At 38.3% G+C, this 17670-nt stretch overlaps 1 protein-coding gene across 1 annotated transcript in view; it reads right to left on the minus strand.

The window, feature by feature from the left end:
- ADGRV1 (adhesion G protein-coupled receptor V1) overlaps positions 1–17670 on the minus strand; it is a gene marked incomplete at its 5' end in the record, with an annotated part of 444372 nt that overhangs the window by 149465 nt on the left and 277237 nt on the right. The window contains 2 exons of the mRNA XM_079797671.1: positions 2364–2542; positions 12313–12429. Coding sequence (XP_079653797.1) covers positions 2364–2542; positions 12313–12429 — 296 coding nt within the window. The remainder of the gene's footprint in view (positions 1–2363; positions 2543–12312; positions 12430–17670) is intronic.

Consider the following 17670-nt stretch of genomic DNA (forward strand, 5'->3'; position numbering starts at 1 on the left):
AATCAAAAGGAGAAAAAAAAAATCTCTGAACAAAAAAATACAACATACCAATACTTATGGGATACAGCAAAAGCAGTTCTATGTTTATAGTAATAAATGCCGACAGTAACAAAAAAGAAGATACAACAACCTAACTTTATGCCTCACGGAACTAAAACAAACAAACAAACAACAAAAAACTAAGCCCCAAATTAGCAGAAGAAAATAATAAAGAGCACAGATTGGTAGGAATGTAAATTGGCACAGCCACTATGGAAAACAGTATGGAGGTTCCTAAAAAAATTAGGAACTAACTGCCTTCTGACCTAGCAATTCCATTTTTGGATATATATCCAAAGAAATCCAAAATACTAATTTGAAAGAATACATGCACCCATATATGCATTTCAGCATATTATAATAGCCAAGATATGGAATTCCATCTATAGATGAGTGGATAAGAAAATAGTGGTACATATATGCAATGGAATTACTCAACCATAAACAAGAATGAAATCTTACCATTTGCAGCAACATGGGTGGACCTAGAGGGTATTGTACTAGGTGAAATAAGTTAATCAGAGAAAGACTAATACCATATGATTTTACTTATATCTGAAATCTAAAGAACTATATAAATGAACAAACAAAACAGAAACAGACTTATAGATACAAAGAACAGACTGATGGTTGCCAGAGGGGAAGGAGGATGGGGGGGCTGGATGGAAAAGGTGAAGGAATTGAGAAGTACAGATTGGTAGTTACAAAACAGTCATGGAGATATAAAGCACAGCATGTGGAATATAGCCAATAATATTGTGATAACTATGCGTGGTGCTGGAAATATCAGGGGGTGTGCTTGGTAAAGCATATGATTGCCTAACCACTACGCGGCACACCTGAAACTAATACAAAATCATACTGAATGTAAACTGTAATTGAAAAATTTAAAAAAATCCTTTTAGAAACATCAAGTGAGAGCTTCTCCTAGTTAACACCACTTTCACCGGGTCCTATTCATCAAGGCTGGGAGGGGACACCTGGGATGTTAAAACTGCCACCAAGTAGGTCCTGTCGCCCCCAGGAGCTCATGGAGAGAACGGGCTGCTGGCCGCCAGGGCTTGTCGCGTGCTTGTTTTGTATTTGACAAAGAATGATGCAGAACTTTCTGAAATTAATCCCAGCATCCCAAGGGTTACATCAAAGCCAGGGGTAGTAAAATGTCATAACAGAACCTCAAAAAGACATGATCGTTCCTTTCTAGACAATTAGGCTTTTAGAATTTCATGTGGGGAAAAATGCATTACAATATTATAATCAGTATGAAGGAATCTCATTGAATCGCAGTAATAAAAAGACAAAATTGCTATATACGGTATCTTAATAGGTGTGTATTATGTAGCTAGTCTCATTTGGTTGAATGTGAGGTGGGACAGGTGTCTGTGATTGCTTATGTGTAAAATAAATTTGCGTACATTGATCACAAGTATTTGTTCAGTATATAATAGACAATCATAACTGATCACAGGCAATACTAATATTAAAATGATTTCTACTTATATGGTGCTTTTTACTTTCAATGATTTTTCACGTCTATTAAGTAATTTTTATCTCCACAATAGCCTGTGAAATAGTTAGGTAATATTGTCTTCATAGTATTGTGAATAAGTTATTCTTTCTTATTTAGAAATGTTACTCTTTTCTCTAATTATAGTTATACCAAGGGAGCTGATTAAGCTTTATTATTACAAAGGTTTTTGGATTTTTTTCTTTCTACATGTGGAGTCAATAAAGGAGCGTGGAAGACACTAGATTCAGGGTTAAGGCATGTATATACATGTGTGCATGGAGATTTGTTAGACTTCAAAACTACAAATTCACTTAATGTATCTATATAAAACCCTAATATGCAAATTGACCAAACTGCAAAACGACCAGTGGGGCAACCGGTCGCTATGATGTGCACTGACCACCAGGGGGCAGATGCTCAATGCAGGAGCTGCCCCTAGCCCACAGGCCCCAACTGGTGGCAGGGCGGGGGGGAGGGGACAGCAAGAGGGGCGGCAGCAGGGGGCGGGGCTGGCGAGCGGGTGGCGCCAGGCCAGACAAGGTGGGTGTGAGCAGAAACCCCACTGATCGCCCCGCCGGTCGCCCCACACCCATGTACTTTTGCAGACACTCTCCATTCACTCTGATACAATCTTTTGGTTTTTTAAGGATTTTTTTCTGGATGATGGAGCCTGCCTTCCTCCCCGCCCCCCCCCCCCCCCCCACCCCACAACCTGCCTCCTAATTAGACTCTTAATGTGCCACACTCCAAAACTTTAAAGCTGCCCGGTACATGAAGGCTAAGAAGGCAACGTGTTTTTCCTAGACGTACTTACAGGTCGCCGTGGATGAGTCCGTAGATCTGTGGCATGCTCTGATGATAGATTCCTCTCAAAATTACGATGAGCAGAATCACCACAAAAGCTGGAAGTCCCCAGCTCAGAAGCAGAAACAGCAGATAGCGCCTCTCTGTGTGTTCATCGTTCATCACCAGTACGTACCAGAAATTCACAGACTAAGAGAGGAAAGAGAACATAAAATGAGCAGGCTCTGGTCTAATGGCACAGGACACAAATTCACCTGACTTAGCTATAAAGAGCAAAAGGCTAGGATCTGCTTAACATTACAGTTTTGAGTTGATTTTCTTTTTTTAAGTTAGTTCATATACTTATTCTTTCATATACCCAAGAAATTCAGGATATCTCAAAAGTCAGTTTTTATTTACCGAGGGCCTATCATAAGGTGGGGCCAGGCACTGTTCCACAGAAAGGGGGCACAATTGTGAAGATCACCCCAGTCTCAGCCTCCCCCCCGCCCCAACCCTGAAGCAGGAGACCTAGGCGAGTAAACAGAAAATGATGGCACAGAGATCAAGTACTGTAATGGGGTAGGTTTTGTGGCCGTTTTTCCTTCCCAGTTTATATCTCTCTCCTTTTCAATCATTCACTTGAGAAGCATTTATTGCTTGTTTACTAAATTTCAGGGACCAGTCTGGGCACTAAGGCAGTGAAAGAGTTGGGGGTAGGTATTTACTTTCCTGAATCTAAGTTTCCAAACAAGTGGAAAAATAATTAAGGGGAACATGTAGTATATTGTCTATGTGCCCTGGCTGGGATTCTCACTGGTTAGAGCCTCGGCCTGTGCACCGAAGGGTCGCAGGTTTGATCCCCAGTCAAGGGCACATACCTCTGTTGACATTTTGCTTCTGCCCCTTGTCGGGATGTGTGTAGGAGACAACCAGTTGATGTGTCTCTCTCACATGGATGTTTCTCTCTCTCCGCCCCCCCCCTTCCATCCTCCCCCCGTCTCTCCTTTCTACTTTCTCTGAAGAGGAATGGAAAAATATTCTCAGGTGAGGATTAACAAAAAAATCTAGAACTTATATATTCTGCCTTCTAGTGTTCTCTTTCCCTGAGGAGGACTTACGTTCAATTGGTAAAAAAACAAACAAACAAACAAACAAAGACCAATAAATGTCATGTCATACATACTTCATACAATTAATACTTATTCAATGAAAAAAATTTCCCTTATCAATTTCATATGGTAGAAAGGGTGTGAGTACAGATGAAATACACACTCACACACACACACACACTAGCGGGATAACCCTGGACAAGTAACAAGAACCCCAGAGCTTCTGTTACCTCGTGTGTACAATGAGGTTGTTAGAAAGATTAAATGAGATATGACAGATGAAGTGCTGACCACTTAGTCATCATGGGAAAAACATTACCAACTCCTTTAAAACCTCCAATTAGGATGTCAGATAGTATGAAATACAAAAGGTAAATAGTTTAAGACCAAAAGTAAGCAGTGATACCATGGAAATTCTTTCTATGTGAAAAAAAAAACATGCCTAATGTTAGTGGGAAAACTTTCAGATGCTCTTTGCTGAGGCTTCCAAGGAAGATTCTATCTGAACCAAATTAGCCTTGAGGAATTAGTATTGATTGGGCAACCAAGAAAGGAGTGACATGTTTGGTTACTTAGAGATTTTTGTCTCTGAATTTTATGTCCTGTCAGCACTCCTTATCTTTATGTACATCTGCTTATATCTGTAATTATGAAGCATGTTATGTGTTGTTGCTTATGTAACTGTTCTAACTTCTTTGTAAAAATTATTAGATCCAAGAGGGTTCCCCCCCTACTCCCCCACCCCCGCTTTTTCTATAATTAGTATAGGCACATGGGCACAAATAAGTGAAATTGTATCAAATGTCTCATGCTAAGGTGATCCACGCTGCCTGTTTTCATGCAAAATAAGGATGATTGGCCCATGTCCAAAATAAAAGTACTAATTATTTAAATAGATGTCTGTGTGTATCCAGATAGCATGGTAATTCAAGTGGTGCAGTTGGTGAAAGAACCAGGGAGGAGAGAACAGATTGATAAATGTCTCCTAAGTTGATTCATCATGATAAAGATCAGGACATGTCCAAAATGTCTGCTTTTACAGTGATGGACATGAGTTCCATCAGCTCGATCCCTGAACCTTTCAGCAGTTGTCTGACCTTTACCACAGGCTCAGATAAGACTAGGACAAGTGTAATTGTTAGATTGATACATGTAATACTTCGGCTCCAAAGAGCTCTAGGCACGGTGTTGCTGAATTCTTGAGTACTCAGTTAAGCAAGACAAGCTCAAAAAGTCATAAGCTTTCCCTGAAACCGGTTTGGCTCAGTGGATAGAGCGTTGGCCTGTGGACTGAAGGGTCCCAGGTTGGATTCTGGCCCAAGAGCATGTACCTTGGTGGCGGGCACATCCCCAGTAGGGGGTGTGCAGGAGGCAGCTGATCGATGTTTCTCTCTCATTGATGTTTCTAACTCTCTATCCCTCTCCCTTCCTCTCTGTAAAAAATCAATAAAATATATATATATTTTTAAAAAGTCATAAGCTTTCATCAATAAAAAATAATCCCTTTCCTTCTCAAATGAATCCAATCAAGGAGGTATACTCTAAGTACAGTATTTCCCATAATATATTTTTTGCTATATGATGTAAATACTATCCAATGATACATTTAATTATTCTAAAAATAATGGCCCAAATATAAGATTGGTTTTGACTAAGGTTTACTTCAATTTTGACATATTTTAATAGAGTAGGTAGGTACATTTTGGGATATGCCTAGGTCATGTGCTCTCCTTCTCTGAATCCTGTCCCTACTCCTACTCATCTCCCCATGCCATCCCTTCTACTTAACACATTTGGGGTGGGCCTGCAGGGGAGGGCACTTGGGGGCAACCAGGCCAGCAGGGGAGGGCAGTTAGGGGTGACCAGGCCTGCAGGGCAGGGCAGTTGGGGGGGACCAGGCCTGCAGGGAAGGGCAGTTGGGGGTGACCAGGCTGGCAGGGGAGGGCAGTTAGGGGTTACCAAGCTGGCAGGGGAGGGCAGTTAGGGGCAATCAGGCCTGCAGAGGAGGGCAGTTAGGGGTGACCAGGACTGCAGGGGAGGGCTGTTGGGAGGACCAGGCCTGCAGGGGAGGGCAGTTGGGGGTGACCAGGCCTGTAGGGGAGGGCAGTTAGGGTTGACCAGACCAGCAGGAGAGGGCAGTTGGAGGTGACCAGGCCTGCAGGGGAGGACAGTTAGGGGCGACCAGGCTGGCAAGGGAGGGCAGTTAGGGTGACCGGGCCAGCAGAGGAGGGCAGTTGGGGGGGACCAGGCCTGCAGAGGAGGAACGTTAGTGGTGGGGTAGCCAAAACACAGTGGAGACAGAGGAGTGTTTTCAGAGAATACAAATGGACAAAACCTTCCATGCATGTTCACAGTCCCTTGTGAGGTCAAACTGTATTTACAGTTCTTGGGTTCAATGAGTTATCCTACATGTCATTATTCTTTTTATGATTAGGGGCAACCAGGTCTTCAGGGGAGGGCAATTAGGGGAGACCAGGCTGGCAAGGGAGGGCAGTTAGGGTGACCGGGCAAGCAAAGGAGGGCAGTTGGGGGGACCAGGCCTGCAGGGGAGGGCAGTTGGGGTGACCAGGCTGGCAGGGGAGGGCACTTAGGGGCAATCAGGCCTGCAGAGGAGGGCAGTTAGGGGTGACCAGGCCTGCAGGGGAGGACAGTTAGGGCAACCAGGCCAGTTAGGGCAACCAGGCTGGCAGGAGAGCAGTTAGGCATCGATCAGGCTGGCAAGGGAGTGGTTAGGGGGTGATCAGGCTGGCAGGCAGAAGCGGTTAGGGGCAATCAGGCAGGCAGGCAGGCGAGCAGTTGGGAGACAGCAGTCCTGGATTGTGAGAGCAATGTCCCAGATTGGAGAGGGTGCAGGCTGGGCTGAGGGGACCCCCCCCCCCTCCATGCACAAATTTCATGTACAGGGCCTCTAGTATATAGATAGGAATAAAGACTGTGTGTCTGTAAGCATATTTACTTACATTCCTATATAGAAATGTCTATTTTCATAGTAACATTTTCAATGAATACTACTACTATTTCCCAAGTGCTCACACAGTAAAATCAAAGACACACCTTGTTATCTATTTGATTATCATAGTTCTTAATTATGCTTTCATATGCTCCATAAGCACACATTATTAGTTTACTCATATAATATGGATTAACATAATACATATTAGTATATTTGTAAAATTTTAAAGAGAAATGCCTTTTCTTCTTTTTAAGTTAAAAATAGGTTTAGACCTCATAAATTTTCATGGTATGTGAGATAAGACTGGCATCTAGCCTGACATTTAATATTGGGTTATTTTGTCATCAGAAACCTTGGACTGATTTATAGCATCAAGTTTGGTCAGAGATCATGGATGCTATTAATTCTGTCATTACCATATGATCTTAGTCATTCATTTTAGAGGCGAGACTAAGAAATGTTACCACATGTCCTTGCTCCAGTGATTCTTTCTCTTAACAATTTTGCATGAAATAAACTACAAGGCTTTTTGAGGACTGGAAAACTCAGTATTTCCTTGGTATGTCACTTTTATCTTGGTAATTATCAGTCTGTTCTCTCTCATACCTTTGATGTCTCCCCAAATTAAATCAATGATGAAAGAAAAACATGGCTAATTTTAGCATTTCTCTTTCTGTTGCCATGCTCTGGCAGTAAGTGGCCTTTTTGCCAAGGAATAAATAATATCTGCATTTATTTGTTCATAGACTTATTATATGGTAAAATTAAGGCACAAGATATAAAGGCTCAAGTGCAATTGTAAAATGATTTTCTAACTTCATTCTACCATTTAGAAAATTCATTCTTCAAGTAAGCTTTAGTTTTAAAATAAAACATTACCTTTTTGAGTAAGCTGTGTCCCTAGACATGAGACAGACAGACTGTAAGGACAATTCAAAGTATGGATATTGGTCATAATTGAAGCGGACTGCTATACAATTTACTTGGGGACAGGAAATGATCATAAAACTCGGCTAAATGAATATATAGACAAAATTATGTTTCTACTTATTTACAAAATAATTTCTCATGTAGATGTTAATAGAAAAAGCTTAAATTCTAGGAATTCATTCTATGGATAGTCCATAAGTAAGCAAATATCCAGAGTGCAAGGATGTTTAAGGAAGCATTGTTTATAATTGCAAAAATAACTAGAAATAACCCACATTTCATTAATAGGAGGCTAGAAAAATAAATTATGGAATAACTATTATAAAATTGGAAAACAAAGTATATCTGTATGTGGTAAATTTATATGTACACACAAATATATATATATACTATATATAAATATATACATATACTATGTATATTTACTTATACAGATAAGTACATACACATATGTCCTTGTTTATACATTTATAAATATTTGTATATTTGCGGAATATTTCCTGTGGGATACACAGGAAGTCATTCACAGTGTTTACCTTTGGAAGCAGGGTTTAGAGTAGAGCAGAGGGTAGAGAGTGTTTGAAAAGGGAGAAACATGTACTTTTCACTTTATATTTCTCTAGTGTTTGATTATATTTTATACCATTAGCATATGCTATTTCTAAAATGAAAGCAAATCAAAAGAAAATGAACATAAAACAATTACTAGGAAAATAGAGTAAAAATATTATAAGAGTTTAAATTCTCACTGTCAATCTTTCTAAAAGCAGACATGACCCTGCTGTTGTAAGGAAGTGGGAAATTATTTCAGTAATTTCAGAGTGATCTTACATTTAAAGCAAACAAGAGGGTAACTCAATCTCCATGGCCAAAAGGGGAATGTGTAAGTTGTTTGCTTTAAAAAGAAAAAAAAATAATAATCTGCTACTCTATTCCCATCATAACAGTGTAATTTCCCTGTCAGAGAAAGAGGAGGCCTGAAGAACAGTCAAGGTCGCCAGTCCTGGAGCCTGCTATCAGCCATGCATGTGCTTGTTTAGTAAAGCGCTTAGGGATACACAACTTGCTAAGGCTTTGCCCCTAATGAGTGAATGCCTCACTTTAACGTTTCCCACTATATCTAGCTAATTTTTGTTTTTTTAAAAAAGTACAAATTATATTGGAAAAACAGAATATTCAACACATTTCAAAATCTATGAAATATCAGCCATGCATATTTGCTTAGCTAATAATATGGGTAAACATGTATGGAGTGTGCAGTCTGTGCCAGGTACCATTCCAAGCTCATTTTCTGTATTAATTCATGTTCTCTTTAGACAATTCTCAAAGAGAGGTACTGTTATTACAAATCTTGGTTATTCAGATAAGAAAATCTAGGCTAAAAGAAGGTATATAACTTGTTTGCCAATAAAATTTTTCTTTACCTACTCTAAGATATAATCCCATTTTACTAGACTATATTAAAAGTGATATAAAAGTAAAATACCTTTTCAAGATAAAGTTATTAAAATGCATATTTTCTAAGATTGAATATACGATGAAGATCAAAACATACAATAATTCTGACATGCTTGGCCCAATAATTAAAAGTTAATGTTTAACTTTTGCCATTATAAGCTATGCATCTGTTTACATATATCAAAGTCTCTCCTATACAGCTAAAAATATAAAGTGGGATCATTAAAATACTAATATTCTCTCAATTTTCTCAACCCTATTTAGCTAACAGATTTGAATTAACAGTAGTCTAATCTTTAACATAATGTTTTAAAAATGGATTCTACTTTTAAAAAATATTTTAGCAGATTACATTATAAATGGGAAACCACAGTCTAGTAAAGTGACAACCTTCAACCACAAAGTAACTCATTAGAAGTAACCTACCTAGAATCAGAAGTTATTGAATTTTCTTTCCCCTTGTGGTCAAACCACAAACCATGAAAAATATGGGGTGTACCATCTGAAATACACTGAACTTCACTGGTACTTTAAATAGTTTTCCTAAACCATTAGCCACACAGAGAGCTAATTAGTTTGCTAAATGTGCACCAGCCATAATCATATTTACTTAAAACTTGAAGAGATATAGAATACAAAAAAATTTTATATGCCGTCCTAACTCTCCCCCAAAGCAAAAAATCCATGTTTGAAAATTAGTCATTTCCCCCTGTTGGAATATATTTTAGCAATTGGATGCCCTTTACTTTTAGAAACAGCTTCTTCAGCTTTGACAGTTTTATTGGCTATAACTGCTAACACGAATCAAATTTGCTTCCCTAATTTTTGACCCATTTGCTCTGGTTCTTCGAAATGTATTTTAGACAGCCATCACTTTTCCCTAAATCCTTTCCTGGTTACTTATCTCCAGCTGCCTCAAAGTTTCTTACAGAACTGTTTTCTGACTTCCCATTGGCTGATTAATGTTCTCGATGAAAAATGATTCATGAAAACAATTAAGGGTCCCAACATAATCTGAACGTCGTAGATCACAATGTAACCACAACTGTCTCCATACTGTTATTAATGTAACTCAGGCCTGTGTTATTTTTGTAGTTAACTGTAGTTGTTTTACATTTTTAAGCAATCCAGTTACACATGTGGTTGCTGAATTTGTGTTAAATTAAAATTTCAAATTGTTTACATTAACCTGCAGCAGAATATGTCTCTTCCATCCTAGTTTTCAATCTGTCATAGTAAGGTTTCTCTATATTGGTTCTACATGTATTTTCGACGCAGGCAGCTCTCTCTTTTAGCTATGTTTTCCGCTCTGTATCAGCTCCTACCTGATAAGACGGTTTCCTGTGTTTTCATTCGAATCACTCATGAAAAAAATGGAAAAGGTCAAGGACCTGGGCAAAGACCTTCAGCACACCACTGGGGACCTCAGTCCATGCAGATAAATAACAACATGCACAGGACACACATAAAAAGTTCATCTTAAACTCCTAAAGAATTTTGTAAGAACATAATCTAGCAAAGGCTATTTTAATTTGAGCAAATATTTAAGTTTTATGTTAAATGGTTTAGATTTATTTTTACATTTTTATTTATTTTTAAAATACATTTTTTTTTTATTAATTTCAGGGAGAGGGAGATAGAAACATCAGCGATGAGAGAGAACCTTTGATTGGGTGCCTCTTACATGCCCCACACTGGTGATTGAGCACACAACCCAAGAATGTGCCCTGGCCAGGAATCGAACCGTGACCTCCTGGTTCATAGGTCAACGCTCAACCACTGAGCCCCGCTGGCTGGGCTATTCCTACTTTTTTAATTTTTTGGAAAATTTAGAGACCACTACAAACTTTCCATAATTAGAGTTGCTCAAAAAGCTATAAAACAAAAATTCTATGAGATAGGAATTATTATCCCCATATGCAGATTTAGAACCAAAACTTAGAATAACTTGGTTAAGGTTACCAAGATAGTGGCTGCACCAGAATTCAACCCCAGATGCAGGGCTCCAATTCAGCACCGACAACAATATCATTCCTAGGAAAATATCCCTTCCTAGAGTCTGACTGTTATTCTCTCATAAAAATACCACCTCACTTTCTTTAAATATTGCTATACAGTGGAAATCCCACATCCCTCTTATTCAACAAGAAAAATGAATATGCAAGTGCCCGAATACATCTGTTTACATACACTAGTCCTCACACATACTCAGAAACTCACATGAAACTATTTCTATCACATGAAAGATTTAAAATACCATTATGTAGAAATCATTATCAAAGGCAGCATTTTAGTTGTGCCATTAGTGACTTTAACCCTGCTGAAGTGGATCCAATTCTCACATTAACCTCTTTTATCAAGCAAATCAGCATAAGACAATAGAGACAGAATTTGGGATTTTAGGCAAAAAAGGAGAGTTCAAATCTCTACCTAACATTAACTAGTTGTTAAGACTCCCCAGGCCCTCAATCTATACTCTATCCCAAAGTGATCTCTTCCAAAACAATGGCTCCATTTTCCAACTTTAAGTCAACAATTTGCTAATGTATTTCTACAGCAAGGGCCTCAGTTCTGAGATTTAGCCCTGTCTATGTCACTTCTCCCAAAGTTCCCACTGGAGATCACACAGGAACTTCACACTGAGCATGTCCCCCCAACCCCCACCCCGAAAAAACAAAAACAAAAAACATAACACCTCATCACCTTTCCCTCAGTCTCCAGTGATCATTATCTTTGTTCCACCTTCTTCAGGCTTCATAACCAATCTCTATCCCCTATATTTCTACTTAAAAAAAAGAAAAAAGCCACTTCTTCTGCTACCTCCCTGGTTCACAGAGCCTTGTCCTTCTCTCCCCTGGATACACCTATATCTAATGCTACTTGATTTGCCCTCATGTCAACTATTTTCAAAAATATATATTTATTGATTTCAGAGAGGAAGGGAGAGGGAGAGAGAGATAGAAACATCAATGATGAGAGAGAATCATTGATCAGCTGCCTCCTGCACTGGGGATCGAGCCTGCAACCTGGGGCACGCGCCCTTGACTGGAATCGAACCAGGGACCCTTTAGTCTGCAGGCTGATGCTCTATTCATTGAGCAAACCAGCTAGGGCCTCCTGTCAGCTCTTGTCAACTCTCCCCTGTTCCCAATTCACCACTAACAGGGAAATCTTTCTAAAATGCTAATCTTATCATGTCACTCCCTTGCTTAAAATAACTCTATGACTTCCTCTATAAAAAAAGTTCAACTTTCTTCCCATGCCTTACTGGGCAGCCCACATCAAAAGCCTCATTTCCTACCACACCCTTATTTTCAACCTTACTGGAGTTCTTTTCATTTCCTCAAATTTACTATGCTCTCTATTGCTGTATAGTGTATAAGGTTTTTCTTGCATTAATCTCCTAGGAATGCAGTGATGAAATTACTTCCATTTCAATATAAAGACTATTAGATAAGGTCGCCCCACCCAGATTCATTAGAAAGTTGAAAGGGTGTGGGGTGGAAGTGAGGAAATGAGGTACCAACCTGAATGAGCATCCAGCTAAACTGGCAAAGATACAGGTAATGCGTGACAGCAGCCAGGGCTGAACAGCTCTCATCTGTGAGCTGGGGACTTGCATATGCAGATGCCAGAAACACTATCTGTAAGAAACAAATACTTTTATTTTTAAATCAGGCTAAAATCAATCAAGAATATTAAGAAAATAAACTGTTTTCTTATCTGATTTATGATTCCATGACTCATACAATAAGTTGATTTGTTGCCCAAACTGAGATGACTAAAAATCTTCTAAAACTGGCAATACATGAATTTTTATATTTCTAAGAAACAATGGATTCTATGAAATTATGTTACATGTTGCCTTGGACTGCCAAGAGGAAATTCTCAAAGTAAACCTTGTTCTAATTATTGATGGACAAAAATCCCATGAAATACATGTGTTTTAGGTAAGTATAAAAGAGAAAACAAAGCAGAAATACCATTCCTTGTTAAGTCAAAACTAATGGGAAAGAACAGAAAGAAGCAAAGCTGACTTTACCCCTCACCGGCATCCTCTTGCTGAGAAGTAACATACATAACAACATGGGCAAATTAAAATTTAAATTTCTAATGCTATGATTACTCTAATCCTGGGGATTTTATTTCAATTGCCCTCAAGCCTTTGTTCAAAAGTGACCTTCACAACCAGGCCTCTCTAGACCACAATATTTAAAATTACACTGTCTTTCCTTCTAACACATGTGATTCCCCCACCCCTACTTTTATTTTTTGAAAATAGAATTTATCACCATCTAAGATGCTCTATAATTTGCTTACTTATCATGTCCAAATGAGTTCCCTGAAAAAATTAAATCAACAGATTTGCCTTTCCAGATCATACCACAAATAGCTTTTGAACGATTAGAGTTTATTATAAAAACATGCTTAGATTTTTCTCAATTTTAGCTTCTAACTTCTGAGTTGTAACACATTTTAGGTCATAAATTTAACCCTCCTAAATTCCACAAGTATTCATTGAACACATTCACTAAAGCAAAGTACCAAGACCATGACTTAAAAGACCTTGGAAGCACAGAACTGTGAGATTCAGCACACCTCCCTCCCCCCAAAGAAATAATTGTACTGTTTTATGTTTTCTTTTTGCAAAGTGGCATCTGTTTCCATAAAATCTTTAAAAGCGTACCTACAATAAATTTAGTCTCTCCAATTCAGATTCTAAAATATGGATTGTGCTGAAGTTACTTGATAGTTTTGTTCTAAATAACCTGAACAGTTTGCTATCTATATATATAAAAGCCTAAGCGGCCATTATGACCAAACGACCTGAATGACCAGTTGACCAGTCGCTATGACACACACTGACCACCACAGGGCAGACGCTCAACACAGGAACTGTCCCCTGGTGGTCAGTGCACTCTCACAGTGGGAGCACCGCTCAGCCAGAAGCCGGGCTCATAGCTGGCGAGCATAGCTGCGGCGGCGGGAGCCTCTCTTGCCTCCACAGCAGTGCTTGCAATGGTGGCGGCAAGCTTAGCGGGGCCAGGATGAGAGGCAGTGAAGCTGTGCCCGGCCCTGGCTGGGGCTCCTCCCTGGCCGCCTGCCACTTCAGTATTGCTACATCCCCTCCCGAGGGGTTTCGGATTGCAAGAGGATGCAGGCCAGGCTGAGGGACCCCACCTGTGCACGAATCCGTGCACCAGGCCTCTAGTTTAAAATAATAATGAAATACAAGTTGTAATTGAATGTCCCTAGTTTTAAGCATCTTATGAAATTATTTATAAGTGACATAATAATTTAAATAATTATTATTATTTTCAATACTTATTATTTGAATCAAATTAGTATAGGTTATTATTTAAAATTGTGTTTTCACACCCCAAATTCCATTCTTAAGGTCTGATTCAATTCTCAGTAGCCCTTAATATATACTCCCCTTGCTCCACCCCGCACACTTCACTATGGACATTCTCACTCCTCTGCCTATGACATACTCTCCATCTTATCCAAAACCTTCTCTGTTTTTATAGGATCAGTTCAAATTCCACCTGCCTACTCTAATCATAATAGACTACCAGACTTTCCTATTTTTTAAAAGTGGCATAGCACTTACTATTGAACACTTATAATGAGCCAAATGTTGTCCTTTCTAAAATGAGAGTGCCCAAGGATAAAGCCAGACACATATGATGCAATAAAATGTGACAGATATGGATTAAATGATCAGAAAACACAGAGTCAAGATTGATTAATCCTGCTTGTGAAGTCAAGAAATATCCGAAGAGGAAATAGAAATGCTTTAATTCCATTGCTATTCCATAAAACATGTTCCATCATCTCTCAACTCTGCTTTGTTCTCTTCTTTCTTTTTTTTTCTAGCCAGAATTGGTTGCTCATCTTCCTCTGTTGAAATCGTGTCCATTTTTCAAGGCATACTTGAAATGTCAACTCTATCATAAATATATGGCTATTTCTTTCAACCATAAACAACCCTTTCCCCCTCTGAATTTTTAAAACAGGATTTTATTAACCTAAGGATTGGTTTTCCTATAAACCTTAATTTCCCCAATTCTTAGATAAAATCAGCCTTAATTTTGTGGAAAACTGTCAACTCCTTAAAGGCAACAATTTGATCTTATTCTCTATTACAACTATTGAGATACATTTAAAAAAAGAAAACATAGCAAACATTGACTATCCATATAGACCCTATCATGGATTTAAGCATAGGGTTGTTTAAAACAGCTCAAAGAACTTAACATGCATATATGCATAACCCCTGGACACAGACAATAGCCTGGTGAAGGCCTGTAGAAGGGGCAGGAGTGGGGTGAAGAGGTTAATGGGGAAAAAGAGGGGACATCTGTAATACTTCCAACAATAAAGATACATTAAAAAACAGCTTTATTGAAGTATGATTAACAGACAGTAAATAGCACATAAAATATATGATCTAATAAGCTTCGACTCATATATACACCTGTGAAACCATCATCACAATCAAGATAATTAGCACGAACATCATCCCTAAAGTTTCCTCATGATCTTTTTAATACCTCCCAGAACCACTGCTTCTCATATCCCCAAGCAACCTGTTTTCTACCACTACACATAAGTTTGCATTTACTAGAATTTTATGTAATTGGAACCATATGAATTCTTTTTTTTCCCTCTAGTGTATTTCACTCGGCATCATTATTTTGAGAGTCATCCAAAATAATGTGTCACTAGTTCATTCTCTTTTTATTGTTGAGTAGTATTCCAATTAGGTATCCTTTCACCTGTTGATGGATATTTGAGCTGTTTCCGATTTTTGACTTTTACAAATAAAACTGTCATGAATATACAAGCCTTTGTATGCACATATGCTTTCATTTATACTGAGTAAATATCTAGGAGAGGAATGGCTGGATCATATGGTATGTATTTATTTTTAAAAATGGATAAATTATTTTCCAAAATAATGTTTACAACATTTTACAGTCTCACCAGTAATGCATGAGTGTCCAGTTGCTCCACATTCTCACTAAAACTTGTTATGGTGAGTTAGTTTTTGTTTTCTTAACAACCAAAAGTTTATTTGGAAAGTTACAGAGGTAGAAGAAGTGAGCCATGGTGAGTTAGTTCTTAAGATTTTAACCTGCCTAATAGGTACACAGTAACCTAATCAGTAATGATGTTGACAATTTTGTCATGTGCTTATTTGTAATCCATATCTCTTCTTTGAAGAAATGCCCTTTTAAATCTTTTGCTCACTTTTAAAATTGGGTTGTTTTACATTTCAACCCAATGATGAGTTTGATGAGTTTGTTTTAAATTCATCATACAAGTCTTTCAACAGATATTTGATTTACAAACAATTTTTTCCAGCTGTGGCTTGTATTCTAATTCTCTTTCTTTTAAAATTTTGTTTTTAATTTATTGACTTTTTTTTTTTGAGAGAGAGAAAGGGGGAAACAGAAACATCAATTTGTTGTTCCACTATTATACATTCATTGGTTGATGCTTATATGCACCCTGACCGAGGCTTGAACCCACAATCTTGGTATACTGGGATGACACTCTAACCAACTGAGCTACCCTGCCAGTGCCTAATTCTCTTAACAGTGTCTTTTGAAGAACAAAGTTTCTTAACACCGATGAAAACCAATTGGGTTGGATTATACTTTTTTGACCTCTTATAGATTATACTTTTGGAATCATATCTAAGACAATTTTGCCTAACCCAAATTGACATATTTTTCTAGAAGTTTTATAGTTTCAGGTTTAAAAATAAGGTTTTTGATTGATTTTTAGTTATTCTGAATATGATGAAACTATGGTCCAAAGCTTTTTGTTTGTTTTGCATGTGAATATCCAATTTTTCTAATATCTTTTCTATTGGAAAGACTATCCTTTCTCTAATAAATTACCTATAATTACATATATTGTATTTGCCTACATATATGGGGATCAATTTCTGGACTCTAATAGGTTCCACTAAATGTGTTTACATCAATACCACATCATCTTGATTATTGTAGTCATAATTCTTGAAAACAGGTAGTGTTAAGCTGAAATTCATTGTTCTTTTTCAAAGTTGATTTGATTACTTCAAGTCATTGGCATTTTCATATGAATTTTAGAATCAAGCAGTTGGTTTCTACACTGGGGAAAAAAAAAAAGCCTGCGGGTTTTTTTTTTTTCTGAGATAGTGTTGAATCCCAGTCTAAGGAGAATTGACATATTAATTCTTATATCTATCTCATGAATACAGTTTACCTTTCCATTTATTTAGTTTTTTTCCCCTATTTCTCTTAGGTGTGTTTTGTAGTTGTCCATGTATAGGTCTTTCAGATACTAAAAAATATATACCTAAGTATTTATATTTTCACTGTTATTGTAACTGATACTTCATTAAATTTTAATTTTTGATTGTTCATTGCAAGTATATAGAAATACAATTGATTTTTGGATATTGCTCTTGTATCCTGCACACTTACAAAACACACTTAATAGTCCGAGTAGCTCTTTCGTAGAAAACATTTATTTTCTACATAAAGGACCATGCCATCTCTGAATAAAGGATCTTTTATTTATCCTATATAATAAAAGGCTAATATGCAAATCGACTGAACAGCAGTATGACCTGTTGCTATGACCTGCACTGACCACCAGGGGGCAGATGCTCAATGCAGGAGCTGCTCCCTGGTGGTCAGTGCACTCCCACAGGGGGAGCGCTGCTCAGCCAGCTCATGGCTGGCCAGCGCAGTAGCGGTGGAAGGAGCCTCTCCTGCCTCCGCTGCAGGTGGGCGATAAGGAGCAAGGGGTCCTGGACTGCGAGGGGGATGTCTGACTGCCGGCTTAGGCCCGATCCCCCCAGTAGGTAGGTAGATAGATAGAGG

The sequence above is a fragment of the Cnephaeus nilssonii genome, assembly GCF_951640355.1.
Source record: "Cnephaeus nilssonii genome assembly, chromosome: 2".
NCBI classification, from domain to species: domain Eukaryota; kingdom Metazoa; phylum Chordata; class Mammalia; order Chiroptera; family Vespertilionidae; genus Cnephaeus; species Cnephaeus nilssonii.